General features: G+C 44.6%; 1 protein-coding gene across 1 annotated transcript in view; it reads right to left on the minus strand.

Moving 5' to 3' along the window:
* Positions 1 to 19,284, minus strand: part of LOC147435538 (Phosphoglycerate mutase family protein) — a 63,595-nt gene extending 44,311 nt beyond the window's left edge. The window contains exon 1 of the mRNA XM_086488582.1: positions 18,913 to 19,284. Within this exon, the coding sequence (XP_086344708.1) occupies positions 18,913 to 19,213 (301 nt within the window). The 5' untranslated portion in view covers positions 19,214 to 19,284. The remainder of the gene's footprint in view (positions 1 to 18,912) is intronic.
* Positions 19,285 to 19,805: the final 521 nt, after the last annotated feature.

Raw genomic sequence — 19,805 nt, forward strand, 5'->3', positions numbered from 1 at the left:
GCAGGTTTGATAAGCCCCTCAAACAACCTCTCTTTCTCTCAATCTGACTGCAGAGTAGGGGACGTGAATCCATCTAGGATAGATCGCTTTTACGCTAGTGATCACATTTGTAACATGGGAGGATCGCTATATATTTTGGCAGGGACCACTTTTTCCGATCATGCACCAGTGATTCTTATTGTGTCAGACAGACAGTGTAGTGACAGTTCCATGCTACGTATCCCATAGAGGATTCTACTCGATACAAAGCTCAAAGAGCACCTTGTGGCACTTTGGACAAAGACTTGGACACGCATGATACCCTGATACTAGAGTGTGTCACAAAATGATGACGTGGCAGTACTACCCGAACGCAGACAGCTGATGACATGGCAGTTGTACGGCAGACCCGTGATTTAACGTTGACAACAGTACAGAAACTGTCACCAGCGTGTGACTACTATCTATCCTTTTTGTTGATTTCTTTCTTATTATCTATTTACTTTCACTTTTTGGAAACACCCCTCGGGAAATCTAACTGCCCTGCATTGCATAGCTAGTGTGGAACTGTCCAGAGGGAGTCCAGGCCTGAGGGCAAGAGAGCACTAAGGTTGGACAAGGACTATGGTTAGCCAAGTGGGGTCATTGACTAGCCAAAGTGGAATCCTTTGCTACAGAGGCTACATTTCAGTTTTGGATGTGGCCGCAGTGTACAAAGAGGGTCGGATGACCTAGAAAGATATAATGGCAGCATCTCCTAAAATTTAGGGAACTGCTATTTTGGGACCTGAAAATGTGTTGGCGTCATTACCTTCGGAATGACAAAGGGAACATTTTCTTACTCTGCCGTGAAGTCAACTGGGCAACCGGTTGGGATATTTTTAGGCGGCAACCCCGAAACGGGAAAATGCTTGTAAATGTGCCAAGTGGCACATTCTGGTGCACTTGCCTTATGCAACAAGAAGTGGCGCTGAATTTGAAGAGGGGAGAGCCTCATTTTCAGATTTTGTCACAGGTTAAGAGCTATGGAGTGCTTGCTTTCCCTCTTATGCACAGTGCGGTGCCAGGAGTGATGCCCTGCACGCTACGCACTGCCCTCTCTCTCCCCTTTGGCAGTATGTTATGCCCCTCTAGTGGGCTCTTCATTTGACCAATGTACAGTTGTGTGGGTTCATGCGCGATTGCCGAGGCAAGAGCCTCTTGCACAGGTACTGGATTAGCTAGCGGCTAATCCCCCCGCAGGTACAGGTGAATTCGGAGAGGTTTCACGACAGAAATCTCGTCCGATTCAAAGGGCAAGTAGCCCTACAGGTGCGGGAGCTCGAGGACTTGCTAGGGATGCGACCGGCACGCGAAACGGAGCCCGAAACAGCGAATTACAGCCTGCTGTGTATTTTTGCAGGTTTAGGGTTTTGGCCCTAAACGGACCCTAATACCCCCAGGAGGTTCGGGGACGCAAGGGGACCGCTGTACAGGCGATCTGGCGCATTTTCAGGGCTGAAAACGGAGAATTCAGCGTGCTGCAGATTCTCGCCAGGTTTGGCAAAGTGCCCGTATGCGTCCGGAAAGTCAGTCAATGCGTGGGAATACTGACCGTGAAGGGTTCTAGTACAGTTATGCTGCCGAAATTGGGCTGGAACAGAGGAAATTCAGCCGAGTTTGTGCGGGGCAGCTTGTAGGGAACCTCAGCGTTTATTCCCTCTTGTGAACAATAAAGAAATACCGAAAGGGGCGCCTAAGTTAGGGGCCAATCTGGTGTCCGACTACTCATACAGGTGCAATCTAGCAGCCTGTATCCCTCTCCCCTTTGTTGTGTCTTGAAAGTAACGGTAAAATAGACGACTAATAATGGGTGAAAGCTAAATCAAGGTTTAAAGTAAAGTCTACCGCCCTTTTGCGATTGAACAGGCCGGTTACATGGTTCCATCGACGGGATTAAATCACTTTTTCCCATAGAAGTGAGCCTTGGTCAGTTTTGGGCTTGAAGACACAGGGGATCATAGACCAGACACAGGGAATTGCAATTATGGCTGACAGACCAGATGATGTGACTGAAGAGGTTTCCTCTTCACAGGGTCAACAGACACATGAAGTGGGTGAGTCCTCAAGACCACCACAGACTGATGATGATATATTCAGGACCCAGTTGGCTACTGCTGTGGCTATGTTCACACAAGTAATGCAAAACCCAAGGTTTTTAGCCTTTCTGCAACCTCCTGTTCCGTCTCAGCAAGTTGGGTCACTGGATCATATTCAAAAGCCTGTTAAGGCTCGAGCACAGGTGATTCATACCGCACAGTCAATGGAAACACCTGTACACTTGACGGAGAACATGCAGTCTCCACAACGTATACCTAAGGTGCAAGAACAGGTGGCTGAGATGCCAGTTTTTCAAGCTGTACCAGTTCAGCCCGCCACCTTTCAACAGCCTATAGCTGGTTCTAATGGGCAGGGAAGCAACTTACACGCTATGCAACAGGTCTTCCCACCACCTTCAGTACACCCTGGCTATTTTGGAGGTGGATCCGTATTCCAGAGCATGGCTGGTCATGCACCTGGAAATCAGTTTTATACGCCAGGAACAGTGTTTGGGGGTGCTCAAACGATGATACCTAACCCCATGTATAGTGTCATGGGTATGCAACCAGGGTTTCAAAGCACTCAGGGACAATTTGGGATGCCACAAGCAAATTTTGGTATGGCTGGAATTACAAATCAGCAGCCAAATATGGCATTTCCAGGTCAAGTTAATAGCGGCCAAGGAACACAGATGAACCCTAACAGTGTTCCCATGTTTCAGTCACTTCCATATGACAATTTAACGCCGCTGAAGAGGCCAACTCCGTACAAAGAAGGTGGCAAAGGAGTGTCATTCACGACCTTTACAGGGTTTGATGACAGGAAGAAGGCTCTTTCATTCCTCCAGCAGTTTGACAAGGCCTATGCAGGGGGAAACTTTACAGAGGCTTCAAAGGTCCGCAAGGCAGCCACTTTCTTGACAGGGAATGCGGGACAATGGTGGACAACTTTATTGCTTCAAGGGCAAGCTCCGTCCACATGGATTTACTTCAAGCAGATTTTTGCAGCAGCATGGTTATCTGATGATTTCGAAGCAGATGTCATGACAGAATGGCACCAGCTTAATGCTGCCACTTGCAGAAATCTGGATGATTACAATCGGAAGTTTTGGAAAGCTCTACTTCCAGTAACTTCCTATAGGTTTGTGCCATTGACAGAACAGATTGAAAAATACTGTTGTGGCCTACCTAAAGGATTGAGAAAGTACTGTACGAAGACAAAAGTCACTACTTTGACGCAGCTCATCGAGGTAGCAAACACTGGCAATGGTTTGCTCAAGGGAGAAGATTGTGAATTTAACACTGGCGTCAAGGCAGGATCAGGCAAGAAAAATTCAGCCAAGAAGCACGTTCCCAATGAGGCTCCTAAAGGGACTCAGGAGTCAGCCAACGCAGGGAAAGACAAAGCTACGGCTGAATCAGAAAAAGGACCAGCAAAGAAATGGAAAAGACGTTTTCCTCGCAAGTCAGAAGAGCAAAAGAAAGTCCTGAGGACAGAGAACAAATGCTTTATATGTGAGCAGCCTGGCCACATTGCTTACAACTGTCCTACAAAGAAAAGGCCAGCTGATTCTGAAGACAAGGAGGACAGGAAAGGAAAGAAGCCCATGGCTGGTCTAGTGCCAGATATGGTGGGCGACAAGCCAAATTCAGATGCAAGTGAGCTTTGCAGAGCATGGGGAAAGGTTAGGGATCAAACAGTGCTTATCTTCTTTGATCCAGGTGCCAAAGCCAACTTTATTTCCCCAGAATTGGCTTCAAAGTTGGGAATCAGACCTGAAGAGATGGGGTATACAGCAGAGGCAGGTTTGGCATGTCCTGGCCATACAGAGGCTGTGACACCCATCATTGGAAAGTTGCGTCTACATATCCAGTCCTATGTAGATGCTGAAGAATTTTACATCATGCCACTGGACGGATGTGATGTGTTGTTAGGTATTCCTTGGTTGTTTCGTGTACAGGGAATCATGGATGCCTACAACAAAAAGATCACTGTACAGAGCAGGGGAAAGACTCACATTCTGGATGTAAAGCTTAAAGGGGAGTCTATTCCTACTGTATCAGCTTCTGCTATTACTTCTGTAATGAAAAAGCATCTTTCTGCGTACTTGGTTTTTGCACGTGAAGTGTCAGATTGTGATGAATCAAATTTATCTGTGCTAGATAAAGAAAGGTCAATGTTTTTACAACAGTATAGTGACTGTTTTTCCGATTCATTACCGTCTCAATTACCGCCAGAGAGACCCGAGGACCATGCGATAGATTTGGTGCCAGGCTGTAGCCCACCAAATAAGCCTCCGTACAGGGTTAGTGCGGCTCAACAGAAAGAGATAATGGGCCAAGTACAGGAGCTGTTAGAAAAGGGGCTGATTCAGCCCAGTTCATCTCCATTCTGTTCTCCAGTGTTGTTGGTGCAGAAAAAGGATGGCTCATGGCGTATGTGCATCGACTATCGTGCACTGAACAAGAATACCATCAAGAATAGGTTCCCTATACCTAGAATTGATGATATTATGGACAAATTAGAAGGAGCAGCTATGTTTAGCAGGATAGATCTAAAGAGTGGGTACCATCAGATCCGCATTAGATCAGAGGATGTGCACAAGACTGCTTTTAGAACGATGTTTGGCCTTTACGAATTTTTAGTGATGCCCTTTGGTCTCACAAATGCTCCTGCTACGTTCAATAGGATGATGGACACAATTTTCCGTCCACACCAGCAGTTTGTTGGTACGTTCTTTGATGACATGATAGTCTATTCAAAGAATGAAGAGGAGCATAGGCATCACTTGGCCATTGTGTTCAAAGAGCTACGCAGTCATAGGTTGCTCATCAATGCAAAGAAAAGTGAGTTTTTTCTGGAAGAGATTCACTTTCTGGGACACATTGTCTCAAAGGATGGTGTCAGAATGGATCCTGCAAAAGTTGAAGCGATCAAGTCATGGCCAAATTTGAAGACGGTGCATGATGTCCGAAGCTTTTTGGGACTATGCTCCTATTACAGAAGGTTTATCCGAAATTTCGCTGAGATTGCTTCACCTTTACATGCTCTTCAAAAGAAGGCAGTCACCTTCAGATGGACACAGAAAGAGATTTCAGCTTTTAATCTCTTAAAGGAAAAGATGACTTCAGATCCAGTCATTGTGTTGCCAGATCTTAGGAAGTCATTTGTGGTCCAGTGCGACGCCTGCGGTAGTAGCATTGGTGCTGTGCTAATGCAAGATGGCAGGGTAGTAGCCTATGAGAGCAGAATTTTGCAAGGGCCAGAGATGACCATGCAGGTCTATGAGAAAGAGTTACTGGCTGTGATTCATGCGCTCTTAAGTTGGAAACACTACCTGCTAGGTGCAGACTTTGTTGTCCAAACGGACCATCAGACCTTGCGATACTTCTTGACACAGACAAAGTTATCTGAGAAGCATATGCGATGGGCAAATATCTTGTCCATGTTCCATTTTCAGATTGTGCATGTAGAAGGCAAGAAGAACGTTGTGGCTGATGCCTTGTCAAGGAAGCCACAAATTTCAGCTGTGTCGATTCCTTATCATCATGAACTTGATGATATGAGAGAACAGTATGCAAATGATGAAGATTTTGCAAGGGTCTTCGAGCAACTAATGGATGGACAACGTCATGAACACTATCTTCTTAAAGACGGGTTCATGATGATGCATGGCAGATTGTGTGTCACAAAGCCATTGCGACGCAAAGTTATGGAAGAGAGTCATGTCCCACCGTATGCAGGGCATCGTGGTATTGATGCTACAGTTAAAGCGGTTGAGACATTCTTCTATTGGCCTACATTGAGAAGGGATGTGGATGCCTTTGTGCGAGAATGCCTAATATGCCAAAAGGTCAAGTTTGACAGGCAAAAGGCACCAGGGTTATTGCAACCACTACCTATTCCAGATAAACCATGGGAAAGTATTGCTATGGATTTTATCTTTGATCTTCCAAGAACGCAGACAAGAAATGATGGTATTTGGACCATTATTTGCAGATTCAGCAAACAGGCTCATTTTATTCCTGTCAGGAAGAAGATAAAGCCAGATCAGATGGCACGCTTGTTTATGAGCAATATTTTCAAGTATCATGGCATGCCACAGTCGATTATTAGCGACCGTGATCCACGCATGACTAGTTTGTTCTGGAGAGGCTTGTTTGAGAATATGGGTACCACGCTCAAATTCTCTTCGTCATTTCATCCTCAAACAGATGGGCAGTCAGAAGAGGCAAATTCTACTGTCCTAGATCTGCTGAAGTGCTATGTGTTAGAGCATAAAGGAAAGTGGGAGCAGTATTTGCCATTGGTGGAGTATGCATACAATAATAAAGTGCATTCATCAACTGGCAAGGCACCTTTTGAGATAGTTGAAGGTGGCAAGAAAGTTCCTCCCATACTGCATACAAAGGACAAGATATTTGAAGCAGATAAGTATGTTCAGGACATGGATGAAATGTACAAGAAGGTCAAAGTGGCCTTAGAAAGGACTCAGGCAAAGCAAAAGAAAGCAGCTGATCGTCACCGTCGTGAAGTGGTATATTCACTTGGTGATTGGGTGCTTTTACGCTTTGAAAAGGCAAGGTTAAAGAAGATGAAGGGCAAGGAAAGACTGTTTCCAAAGCTCAACATGCGTTACTATGGGCCTTTTCAAGTATGCGACATAATCAGTGATGTTGCATATAGGCTGAAATTGCCTGACAGTTGGAAGATTCACAATGCGTTTCATGTGAGTCTTCTCAGACCCTATATGGGTGATGTGCCAGAAGATATGCCAGCTGAAGATCAGCCGGAAGTCGAGGAACTTGACGAGATCTTGGTCCCTGAACAGATTTTGGCACACAAAGAAAGGAAAGTGAAAGGCAAGGTTGCTAGGCGTTACTTGGTAAAGTTCAGAAACTATCCACCAATGGATGCTAAGTGGATGGAAGAAGGTGAACTTGCAGAGTCACCAACTGTGTTATCACTTTACCTGGAAGCCTTCGATTTGCAACCTACCTTGACCCCTTGAGTTTCAAAGCTACATGGATTGTCAGTGTGACAATGGCTTCTGAAACAAATGATGTACATGGTATTTAAAGTGAGCTCAAATCAAATACCTCTTACATGAATATTAGAGCTGTACAGATTGTCAGTTTGGCAATTGCTCTTATGGAATGTCCAAAAGTTTGGTTAGTGCTATAGAAGTGAGTATTTCTTGTCAGTTTGTCAAGGATACAGTGATTGCTTCTATTGAAGAGTACATGTGTAACTGCATTCTTAAACTGTCGGTTTGGGTATGCTCGAAAGTGTTACGGGATCCAACGTGTACTATAAGAAAGTGGCAAAATGTGCAGCTACCATTTTGTCATTGGAAAGTTAGTGACTCAAAGCAATGGCAGAGTGCGAAGCTACCACTATGTCATTGGGACAGGGTTCACACGCAGGCAATACATGAGTCGACGAGGTGTTGAATACACCAGGGTTGACAATGAGCATGTATGTGTCGTACATGTGTCGACAGGTGTTGAATACATCAGTGTTGACAGTAAGCATGTACGACATAGATGCAAACGAGGACGTTTGAGATTTCAAGAGGGGGGTATGTCACCAACGTGTGACTACTATCTATCCTTTTTGTTGATTTCTTTCTTATTATCTATTTACTTTCACTTTTTGGAAACACCCCTCGGGAAATCTAACTGCCCTGCATTGCATAGCTAGTGTGGAACTGTCCAGAGGGAGTCCAGGCCTGAGGGCAAGAGAGCACTAAGGTTGGACAAGGACTATGGTTAGCCAAGTGGGGTCATTGACTAGCCAAAGTGGAATCCTTTGCTACAGAGGCTACATTTCAGTTTTGGATGTGGCCGCAGTGTACAAAGAGGGTCGGATGACCTAGAAAGATATAATGGCAGCATCTCCTAAAATTTAGGGAACTGCTATTTTGGGACCTGAAAATGTGTTGGCGTCATTACCTCCGGAATGACAAAGGGAACATTTTCTTACTCTGCCGTGAAGTCAACTGGGCAACCGGTTGGGATATTTTTAGGCGGCAACCCCGAAACGGGAAAATGCTTGTAAATGTGCCAAGTGGCACATTCTAGTGCACTTGCCTTATGCAACAAGAAGTGGCGCTGAATTTGAAGAGGGGAGAGCCTCATTTTCAGATTTTGTCACAGGTTAAGAGCTATGGAGTGCTTGCTTTCCCTCTTATGCACAGTGCGGTGCCAGGAGTGATGCCCTGCACGCTACGCACTGCCCTCTCTCTCCCCTTTGGCAGTATGTTATGCCCCTCTAGTGGGCTCTTCATTTGACCAATGTACAGTTGTGTGGGTTCATGCGCGATTGCCGAGGCAAGAGCCTCTTGCACAGGTACTGGATTAGCTAGCGGCTAATCCCCCCGCAGGTACAGGTGAATTCGGAGAGGTTTCACGCCAGAAATCTCGTCCGATTCAAAGGGCAAGTAGCCCTACAGGTGCGGGAGCTCGAGGACTTGCTAGGGATGCGACCGGCACGCGAAACGGAGCCCGAAACAGCGAATTACAGCCTGCTGTGTATTTTTGCAGGTTTAGGGTTTTGGCCCTAAACGGACCCTAATACCCCCAGGAGGTTCGGGGACGCAAGGGGACCGCTGTACAGGCGATCTGGCGCATTTTCAGGGCTGAAAACGGAGAATTCAGCGTGCTGCAGATTCTCGCCAGGTTTGGCAAAGTGCCCGTATGCGTCCGGAAAGTCAGTCAATGCGTGGGAATACTGACCGTGAAGGGTTCTAGTACAGTTATGCTGCCGAAATTGGGCTGGAACAGAGGAAATTCAGCCGAGTTTGTGCGGGGCAGCTTGTAGGGAACCTCAGCATTTATTCCCTCTTGTGAACAATAAAGAAATACCGAAAGGGGCGCCTAAGTTAGGGGCCAATCTGGTGTCCGACTACTCATACAGGTGCAATCTAGCAGCCTGTATCCCTCTCCCCTTTGTTGTGTCTTGAAAGTACAGGTAAAATAGACGACTAATAATGGGTGAAAGCTAAATCAAGGTTTAAAGTAAAGTCTACCGCCCTTTTTGGATTGAACAGGCCGGTTACAGAAACCCTGGAAAATGCGCTGACATGCTGACGTGGCAGGTAGTATGGATTTCCGCGTTTTGCACTGACAGGTGCAGGCGTGGCATACTGTACAAGATTTCGCAAATTATGCTGACTGCTTTTTGGCAGCTTTTTAGCCTAAAAGCTTTTGGGACAATTTGCTTTTGAGTTTAACTGTTTTTGGGACTCTGCTTTTAGGGCATCCCTTGTAAGAATAAATAAGCCCTAAGGACCTCACTATTCAGAGCATCTGGACACAGAGTCTGAGAGAAGAGGTCCCTCGAGAGTTGTACTTTGCAATGATTAATAATAAAGAAATACCGAAAGGGGCGCGAGACTTTGGAGCCAATACCTCTGGGCACGGAACTACGTCGGGCCATGTCGACTCTCGCTCTCTCTCTTTTTGTTGAAGTTCAGTGATTATCAAGTTTCTTTTCTTGTGTTGCTATTGATTTCTCGCTTGGAGTGTTCGAGCCTCTTACAGTGGTATCAGAGCTCAGAAAGATTCTTCTTCTACGAAGTATCCGATCCTTTTTGCAGCACACGCAAATTTTACTGAAAGAATCTTCATAACCAGACCCCGAACTCCCACCCTTCGTATGTCATGCATCGAGCGTGCTCCCGTCTTCATCGCTCGGTCTTACAAGTCCATCCACTTTGCATCAAGGGCCAAAAAATACCCTGGACCACATGTAGGCAAATTCCACCAAAGGTAAGTTCTTTTCCCATTGAGTCTTCTGATCCGAGATACAAGACTTCAATAAATCTAAAACCACTGAATTGGCAATCTCAGATTGTCCGTCAGTCTGCAAGTGGAACAATGACGAGAACTGCAACCGCGTGCCAATGTTCTCCCAAATTGCCTTCCAAAACAAACTCATAAATCTGGGGTCTTTGTCGGAGACAATCGTCTCAGACGTGCCATGTAATCGGAAAATCATCGTGATCATTCTATGTTCTCGGGAGATCAAAAATGAAATCCATTTCAATATTTGCCCAGGGGCGGGTGGGTATGGGTAAAGGCTGTAACAATCCCTGTGCCTTATGCCTGTCAAACTTGACCTTCTGGCATTCTGCGCACAAATTCTTCCAAATCCTTTTTGAGTCTCGGCCAAAAAAAAAGTCTCTCTCTACCCCTTTCATGGTGACAGCAATGCCGCGGTGACCCGTAAAAGGTGGACAATGGCATTCAGTCGTAACCTTTTCCCTCAACGGCTGTGTAACGCACAACATAGTCTTTTTCATCAAGTAGCCTTCCCAAAGGGAGTATCTGGCTACTATCTCCCTATCCCGTATCCGTGTGAAAATAAATCTGCAAAATCTGTATCTGTAGCATATTGATCGACCTTATCCTCGAAGCTCCTATGAAGTATCGCGGAAATAGCCAGAACCAACAGCTTCCGAGACAAAGCATTTGCCACCACATTCTTCTGTCCCTGCACATGGACAATCTGGAAGTGAAACTGTGACAAGATGTTCGTCCATCGCATCTGCTTTTCCGAAAGCTGATTCTGTGGCAAGAAGTAGCGCAAACTATGACGCTCTGTAAAGACAGTAAAATCCGCTCCGAGTAGGTAATGCCGCCACTGAGTAAAAGCATGGATAACCACCAAAAGCTCTTTCTCATAAATATGTGCTGTCATCTCCGGCCTAGAGAACAATCGGCTCTCGTAAGCAATGACATGGCCTTCTTGCATCAAGACCGCACCCAGACTACGACCATAAGCATCACAAAATACTTCGAATGACTTCTGCAAGTCCGGCAAAGTCAAATCTGGTCCTGTAGTCAATTTCTCTTTCAATGTCTGAAAGGCAATCACCTCTGTGGATCCCCACGAGAAAGGGACTCCTTTCTGTATCAAGATATGTAAAGGGGAAGCAACCTCTGCAAACTTTCGAATGAACCGTCTATAGTACGAACACAATCCCAAGAAGATTTCAACTTGATGGACATTCTTCAAATCGGGCCAATCACGGATAGTGTCTATCTTGGCCGGATCCATTTCCACTCCTGTTGCTGAGACAAAGTGTCCCAAAAAAAATGTCTCTCTAAAGCATATGATCTCTGTGTTTTGCTTCATTCTTGGAGAAAACAATGATATCATAAAAGAAAGTGCAATAGCCTGTACTCTTGAAAAATCATGTCCATCATCCGGTTAAATGTCGCAGGAGCATTGGTTAAGCCAAAAGGCATCACCAAAAACTCAAATAACCCAAAAGTCGTCTGAAAGGCGTCTTGTAGACGTCTCCCAGCACGATTCGGATCTGATGATATCCACTTTCGAGTCAATCCTGCTAAGCACGAGGATCCCTGTAACTTGTCGAGTATATCATCAATCCTAGGACTCGGAAATCTGTTCTTGATGGTGATTTTGTTGAGAGCGCTATAATCGATGCACATTCTCCAAGATCCGTCTTTCTTCAAATCCAACAACAGTGGAGAGCAATACGGTGAAGTACTATGCTGGACAAGACCCTTTTCCAAGAGGTCTTTCACAGGGTTCATAATCTTTTCATTCTGTACTCGGCTCACACGGTAAGGTGGCCAGTTCGGTGGCGTGCTTCCAGGTATCAGATCAATGGTTTGATCTTCAGGCCCTCTGAAAAGCAATCGGCATGAGTGTGGAGAAAAATCTTAGCATTCTTTTGATCAGGTCAAAACATATTCAACCTTTATCCATCGTTCAGTTCTCTCCCAAAAGAATGAGTAAGAAACTGAAGTTCATCAAGTACAATCTCTAAGCCCTTCATTTATCAAAGTCGCTTTCTTGGCCCGGTAGTCAACCATGGCGTAGTTCTTGTGGTACCAAGGGATCCTGAGTAGAACGTCACTCGCGTGCCCTAAACACCCCTTTCATTGCAAACGAAGTTTGCCAATGCTCGGTGTAATGGCAACATCCCATCCGGGTGCCAGTCGAACTACCTCCGCCTGTGGCGTCAGTCTGTCGAGCGTAATTTCCAAATCGAGCCGCCAATTCCAAGTGAAAAGAAGTTGGCCTTGGCTCCTTCAAAAGAGCTTCCTGATCCTTCACTTTGCCCCAAAAGCGGCAAAGTTTGTACGTTCATTCATTAGATTCGGTGTAGGTCTCACGCCATGTGGTACCAGTTTTGCTTTTCTATCTGCCTTTTCTGCCACATTCCTCAGCTGCTCTCAAACTCTCAGGCATGTCGTCGTCTTTATCATTTTGTTCTTTCTATGCCTTTTTAGGGCACTTCGCGGAGATATGTCCCTGTTCCCCGCATCCAAAGCACTTCCCCTCTCTGAAGAAGCGAGCTCTCTCCTCAGGAATAAGCTTGGGTTGTGCATCCTTTTTCTTTGGGTTGCTCTTTTTCTTTCTACTTTCATTCCCAGAAGTCTGTTTGGCTCGTTGTGTCATGGCCTTATCTGTGGGGTAGGTCAGACTGCCAGAGTGAATGGCAAAGCCCCGCTTCGCATGACTCATCAACTCCTAAATAGAAGCTGACTTCTGTTCCAAGCAGTGATCTCGAATCTCTGTAGGTAGACCCAAGGTGAACCGCTCAATCTGTTCTCTGAACAAGATCTTCTTGAATGAAGACGCGGGTAGAAAAGAGCTCCAGAATTTTTCACAATAAGCATTGATTGTATCTTTTTTGGTCATCCGAAGATGGTTCCAAGCAGCTCGTATATCTCGTTCATATTCTTGCGTCAACCAAGAAGAAATAAAAAGCTTTTTAAATTTCAGCCATTTAACTGGCGCAGTCTTGTTTGAAAGAAGCGTGGACCACCGAGTACGAGCATTCCCCTTAAGGTAAGAGGTAGCTCTCTGAATCTTGGAGTGCTCTGAATAGCGTCCTCCCGCGAAAGCAATGTCAAACTACTGTATAAAAGACAAAGCCTTCGAAGCATCTGAGTATCCTGAAAAAGTATCAAACTTGATCGAGTGGCCACCTTCCTTAAACTCTCGCACTTTCTTGCTTTTATCTTTGAGAAAGTCATACTGGTTGGCTTTGTAAAAATTCTTCTTGTTCGCATAGAAGTTTCCATCATCAGAATCTGAGCTGCCTGTAGACGAGTCCTCAGTAGAACTGTCAGTCTCTGGGTGAGATTTAGTCTTCTTTGCCTTTTTCTTGCCCTTTCCGAAGCTTTGTTTCTTGCTTCGCTTTTTACCTTTTCTGTCTTCTTCGCTCGAATCTGAAGAGCTAGAAGAACTATCAGAAGAAGAAGAAGAACTGGGTACTCCTTCAAATCGAACACGCTTCTTCTGTTTCTTTGCCTTGTCAAATGTTGACTGACGACCCAAATATCCCGAGAAGTCGGTGCTTTTCTTCTACTTTTTGCCGTGCTTTTTGGCTTTCTTTTGCACGTCAAAAAGCTGGGCAATCCGTGCATGAACCACCTCTTGTAATTCCTTCTCTGTATACTGATTGTGATCAGAAGGTTTCTTGAGAGCGGGTTTCAGGGGTGGTGTAGTGGTTTTCTACCACTGTGCATGCACTTCCTGAAAAGAAGTCTCGCTCACATATTTTGCAAATTTCGAATCCTTCGCAAAATTGAGCATCATCTTTGTTGCATCGCCGATCAATTGACGACGCTTCATCTCTCTTTGCTCCGTCTGAGTAGGCCGAAGCGGGCCATACTCTCTGTTTGAATCTTCGTTGTGATCCCTGCCCGCATCTCCAGATGCAGAGGGAGTCGACTGATCCTTGCGTGAAGCCATAGGTGCCGCGGAAAAAAAAAATGGGGATCGGATTTCCCATAGAAGAGAAATCGGTCATGCTTTGATACCACTGTAACAGACTTGGACGCTCCAAGTCAAAAATCAATCGCGACATCACCAAATAACCACTTCAAAACAATTCAAAGATCACAATAGATTTGCACTAGCCCGACGGAGTTCCGTGCCTAGAGATATTGGCCCCAAAGACTGGCGCCCCTTTCGGTATTTCTTTTTGTATTAATCAGTTCAAAGTACGAGAGTGGGTCGGGTTTCACTTTCAGACTCTGCGTCCAAATGCTCTGAGAAGTGAGGCCCTCACCACCAATTTAAAGGTTACAAGGGATGCCCAAAAGCAGAGCCCCAAAAGCAGAGCCCCAAAAGCTTAAAAGCGAAAGCAAATTCTCTCTCTCTATCTCACGAGAGGGCAAATTAAAGCAATTCAACTCTCTCTATCTCCAAATCCTTGCGTAGCAAAAAGCCAGCAGATTTGGGTCGCTCAAAAAAAACACCAAAAAAATAAATTAAAAAATCCAACCTCCACGATTTTCGTTTCTGACAGAAATTAGGGTTTGCAAGAATTTTAGGGTTTTTGGCAAAAATTAGGGTTTCTGCTGTCCGTAACCACGTCATCACTTTGTGACATACCCCGCTCTTGAAAGCATTGTAATCGATCGCGATTACGCCTGCAAAACCGACAAAAGCCATAAACCGTCTTAGCAGACACTGACTGTTAGTACCTACGTACTAGGAACACACATCTAGCACATGTACAAAATCGACAGTCACATCACAGGACATCACCAGACATCACATGACATTCAACATTCATTCGGATCTTAGACCATGATTTATCGGCAATGTAGCTAGCAATCACATCTAGGTCCAATCGGGACCTCATGGATGTCCGATTGACTAACCCCTATTGCAACCATGTCTATTCGAGATCAATCAGACCAAAATGTTGCAATCATTTCGTCTAGCAGTTCCTGCACTAAAAAGAAGTCAAGAACAAATCTATAAAAAATCCTTGCGTCCAAATCCTTGCGTCGCTCAAAAAATTCCTTGAGCCCAAATCCTTGCGTCGCTCCAAAAAAAACAAAAAAACAAAAAAATCAACCTCCGCGATTTCCGAAAATTAGGGTTTCTGGCAAAAATTAGGGTTTGTAAGAGTTGTAGGGTTTCTAGTAGAAATTAGGGTTTCTGTTGTCCGTAGCCACGTCATCACTTTGTGACATGTTCCCCTTGCCATACCATGGTAATGACGCGAACACATTTCACGGCCCAAAATAGCAGTTCCCTAATTCTTAGGAGATGCTAGCGTTGGGCTCCCACAGGTCATCTGACCATCTATCCTCATCGGGATCGCATCCAAAAGTGCAATGTGGCCCAACTGTCGGGGATACTTCCTTTTGGTAATCCCACCTTGACTTTATGCCTTTATTGAGTTCACTTCCTAGTATCCACCAACTTGCTAAGTGCGACGGGGGGACCTACATGACCTTGCATTGAGCCTAGACATCCTCTTACTATACGAATTCCAGTGCCGACCAACTACCCGTCTGCGGGTGAAACTGCCGTTCACATTGGCCATACAATGTCCGACCATTTGCAACTTTATAAGGAGGGTTAAAACAAAAATCACTAGAAAGAAACCAACAACTAAGGTTAACAGTTGCCACGTCCTCGTGACATAGTTAACAGCTGCCACGTCCTCGTGGCACGAGCTCTCCTCCTCTAAACTGCTAGATGGCCTCCCATGCCTCCTAGACTTTTTCACAAATCTACTTTTCTTGCTTTTTCTCCGCTTCTTCCACCTTTTCTCGTCCTCTCTAGAACTAGAGGACCGCAAACTATTGCAACTCTCTAAAGAGGAAGAAAAATTCTGGGTCATCCTCCAAACAAACACGCTTCTTAAATCCGCTTGCTACCTCGAAAATCGACTTCCCGCCCAAATAACAGGGAAATCCACCGATTTCCTCTTTCTTCCGAGAGTGCTCTGTCTAACTCTTTCTGCAAGTGTGGTTTTTGCATTTCTACAATTCGCTTTTCCTTCAACTTCCTTCCCGTCTTGAGAGGAGAGTCTATGGTCTCGCGCCATCTCGAGTGAATCTTATCAATCGGGTAACTCCTTCAGGTGTTTCGCAAATTTTGAGTCTTTGGAGTACTTGATCAGTCTTTGCACACACGTGCCAACCTACAGTTGACGTTTGTACTCCGCTTTGGCAAACTTCCCAACCAAAAATTTACCCGATTCTTCGTTTTTTTCTTCAATTTCTACGCCGGATTTCAACTTTTCTTCACTTCCCCCCTAAGATGAGTTCTCTGTCAGATTCTCCACGAGAACCCATGTGTGGTCTTGGGTTCTTTATGGCTTATGACCCTTAAAACAGAGCAATGAAGACGGAAGCACGCCCGATGCGTGATGGACTACGGGTGGGAGTGGCTAATAAGTCCGGGGCAAGGACATGAAGATTCTTTCACAAACAAAATCTTGACTGCTCTGTCGGATTCTCCTTGAGAACCTGCAAGTGTTGCAGAAGGGATCGGATCCTCCATAGAAATAGAATCTTTCTAAGCTCTGATACCACTGTTACAGGCTTGGACACTCCAAGCGATAAATCAATAGCAACACACGAACAGAAACGTCAAGATCGTTGAACTTGAAGAGAGAGAGAGAGAGAGTCCACACAGCACGACGGAGTTCCGCACCCAGATGAACTAGCTCTTTATTATTGCTCACAGAAAAGTACAACTCCAAAGGGTCCTCTGCTCTCAGACTCTGCATCCAGATGCTCCATAGAGTGAGAGGACCAAGGGCTCTTTTAAACTTACATGGGATGCCTGAAAGCAGAGCCCCAAAAGCATCAAGTTCAAAAGCATTTTCCTCCAAAAGCATATGCTCCCAAAAGCTAGCGTTGAAATCAGCCAACGCAATTTGTGGAAATCCATACAGCCTGCCACATGGCACCAGCAACGCAAATGCTAAAAATCCGTACAGTACTACCACATCATTGTCCGTACGGCTTGCCACGTCAACATGTCAACGCATTTTACAAAAATCAGCCTCGGACCTCAAGCTTTGGATTTATAGGGTTTTAGGCCCCACAACCGGTGCTCAGAAGTTCTTTAGATTCAATCCTTCAGTTTCTTTGGTTCATGCCGCCATTTCTCTACCAGTTGGTCATGCCACGTCATCACTTTGTTACACAATCTACTAACACTTTGTTACACAATCTGCTTTGTGCAACACCATGCCAAGAATGGGACACCCCCCTCTTTCTCCTCCCTATATGGGGAAGTAATAAAAATGCTTGACCCGCATCTCCATATCCCATGTCAAAATGGGAATATAAAGGATCAAAAACTACGTGGAAGTAATAAAAATGCTTGACCCACATCTCCATATCCCATGTCAAAATGGGAATATAAAGGGGCAAAAACATTGAAATAGAGCACCCAACAAAAAGGCCACAAGTGGCACACAAGACAAACTTGAGAAAAATCCCCATGATGCCTAGAGTCTAGAAAAGCGTCACAAGGCTGCACACATCCACAAAGAAATCCTCACTCACAAGATCTAGATGGGAAAATCCAAGAGATGACCTCCAAAACTCTAACAGTATGATGTATCTTATTTTGAAGTTTATCTTCAAATAGAAGGTTCCTCATTACACGTAATAAGTTCCAACTTTGAACTTGAAATCGTGGTCTTTCAATTTCATTTAATGAGTATTGATCTATCATTCTAAGCTTCCTGTTGTCTATTAAAGTCCTATATAGTACTATTTGTATAATACTTTTTTAAATTAAAAAACATTGTTTCAGTCTTGGCTAAACTTTGAAACATCATTTTTGTTGTTTCCATTTCAGTCGTTTTCATTCTAGGTAGCGACAATGTGAATGTCTCTTTTCCTGTTTTTTCATACAAATGATGGAACACTTTACAGAGAGCAAAATCAACGCATGAGCTTGCGCATCTCTACCATCTCAATGTATCTCCTAAGCAAACGGCGCTAGAACCTGCACTATCATAAACACAACAAAAACCGGTGGTACATCATGACCCTATAAAAGGTCCCGCTGGCCCTTTGCAACAAGAACAAGCTGGATTATGTAAGCCCACAATGGATAGTTGTCCCATACAATTTGTCCTTGGCTGACAACATACAAAAAACATTATTGTTGTCGGCAATGACCGCACTTGATGCAAGACTTGTTTACGTAGAGGAAAATTGCACAAAACTAACATATGCTATATAGCACAACCCACACAAGACTAAAAATTGCCTATTTTGCAAAAATTTGCACTATCGCAAAGTATTGAACTACATGAGACCTCTTTCACACAAAAAGCTACAAAAATTTGTTCATTGCTCGAAGAAAATGACTTTTCAAGAAGCAAATTGCCATGGCTATTCATCTGATCATTAGTGGTCCCATTTGCATCACGCAAGTGAGGGACATAACATTTGCTAGCTTCCACAAGATTATGGTGATTATGCCTGATTCAATATGGCCTACAACTAACCTGCTATCATGGGCAAGCTAGTCAAGAGCCTAATGATTAAATAAAGAGTGTGGGATCTCTTAATCTGCAATAGTTGGGCAGGATAACAATCAAGAAAATTTTTGAATGCATTTGAATGCACACCCCTTCGCTAATCAACCACTAAGCCAGCTCAGCTAGGTCTTAGAGTTATTTTTCTAATATGTTTGATCAGTTGGTCTTAGGTTAGCTTGATAGCTCCTTGAGAGTACTACTACTTAAAAAATACTTCAATCTATGCCAAAAACAAAACAATCATAGATTGCACTAGCCTCAAGCGCTGCTTCAAAGGTTGACACAGGTTTGCTGCATTAAGTTTTCGTGCTTAAGCTTGCTCACCCTTCAGGTGCAAACTTATCTGATCGCACCACCATAGAGAAGAGAAGCATGTAAGAATGGTTCTTTGAAAGCAAGCCTAACAACGCATGCAAGTTAACACAAATGGAGAGCTTCCAAGCTCAAATTGCGGTGGCATTGGCAGTGATTGATACAGTGACACTTTTTGAATGTGCGTACACAAAAAAAACACAGTTTCGACTAATGAAGAGGAGGCAGTACAAAAATTGGACCTTTGACGGATGTGTCTGCCCAGGAGCTCTTGCCATGGCGAAGAAGGATGAGCCGGCGAGTCTTCCGCGGAAGTGCAGAGTCCACAGGGAAATCACGGAGAGATGTATCGGCTATAATACAGGAGGCAGCGTGAAGGCTTTTTCGTCCATGCTTGCCATACTTCAGTTCAGGCAACTGTAGTGGCGTGCTTTTGGAGAGGCCGTATGCTCCAGTTTTCGGCTTCACCGCATGCAGGCATGGGAGACTCGAAGATGAAGCGGCAGAAGACGATGGCAGATCAGAGCGGAGCTTTACTTCCATCGCCACAAGGCAGGCCTGGCCCAAATTCTTACTGCATGTACGAGATCGATATCTAGAAGATATTTTGGAGCTCTAATTTACATAATTGATCCTCACTAGTTCAAACACAAAGAAAGGAGCTATGGTAATTGTACAATAAAGAGCTTAGCAAAATCAAGGGCATACTATCAAAATGTTCTAGATAATCAATGTTCTAGATAATTAGCGCCGACCACAAATTAATCTGAAGTAAGTCCCTTTAAAAGCCTCTTCCTTGTGGTTCCACCAAAGTCTTGTGACGATTGAGAACTCTAAGAAACTAATCCACAGTAGCGTAACTCGTTCTTTACCTCATAAATCTCCAATTCCCATGCCACTAAAGGTTTCTCGATCTTTTACATGGTATGGTGAACCTCCCAACACATGATTGGTAACATAATCGATAAGAGTTAAATGCTACCACTTTAACAATACTCAAGAAGGGCATACCGTGTTGAAGTACGTTTGATGAAAGAGCTACATGAGATAGGACACTAGATTGGTGCTTAACCGTATGCGTCACCTTGGTGTCAGGGTGATTTTAGCTCTCTGGCAAGCTCACCTCTTCCCCAAA

The sequence above is a fragment of the Adiantum capillus-veneris genome, chromosome 18 (genome assembly GCF_014529385.1).
Source record: "Adiantum capillus-veneris isolate H3 chromosome 18, ASM1452938v2, whole genome shotgun sequence".
Taxonomy (NCBI): Eukaryota; Viridiplantae; Streptophyta; class Polypodiopsida; order Polypodiales; family Pteridaceae; genus Adiantum; species Adiantum capillus-veneris.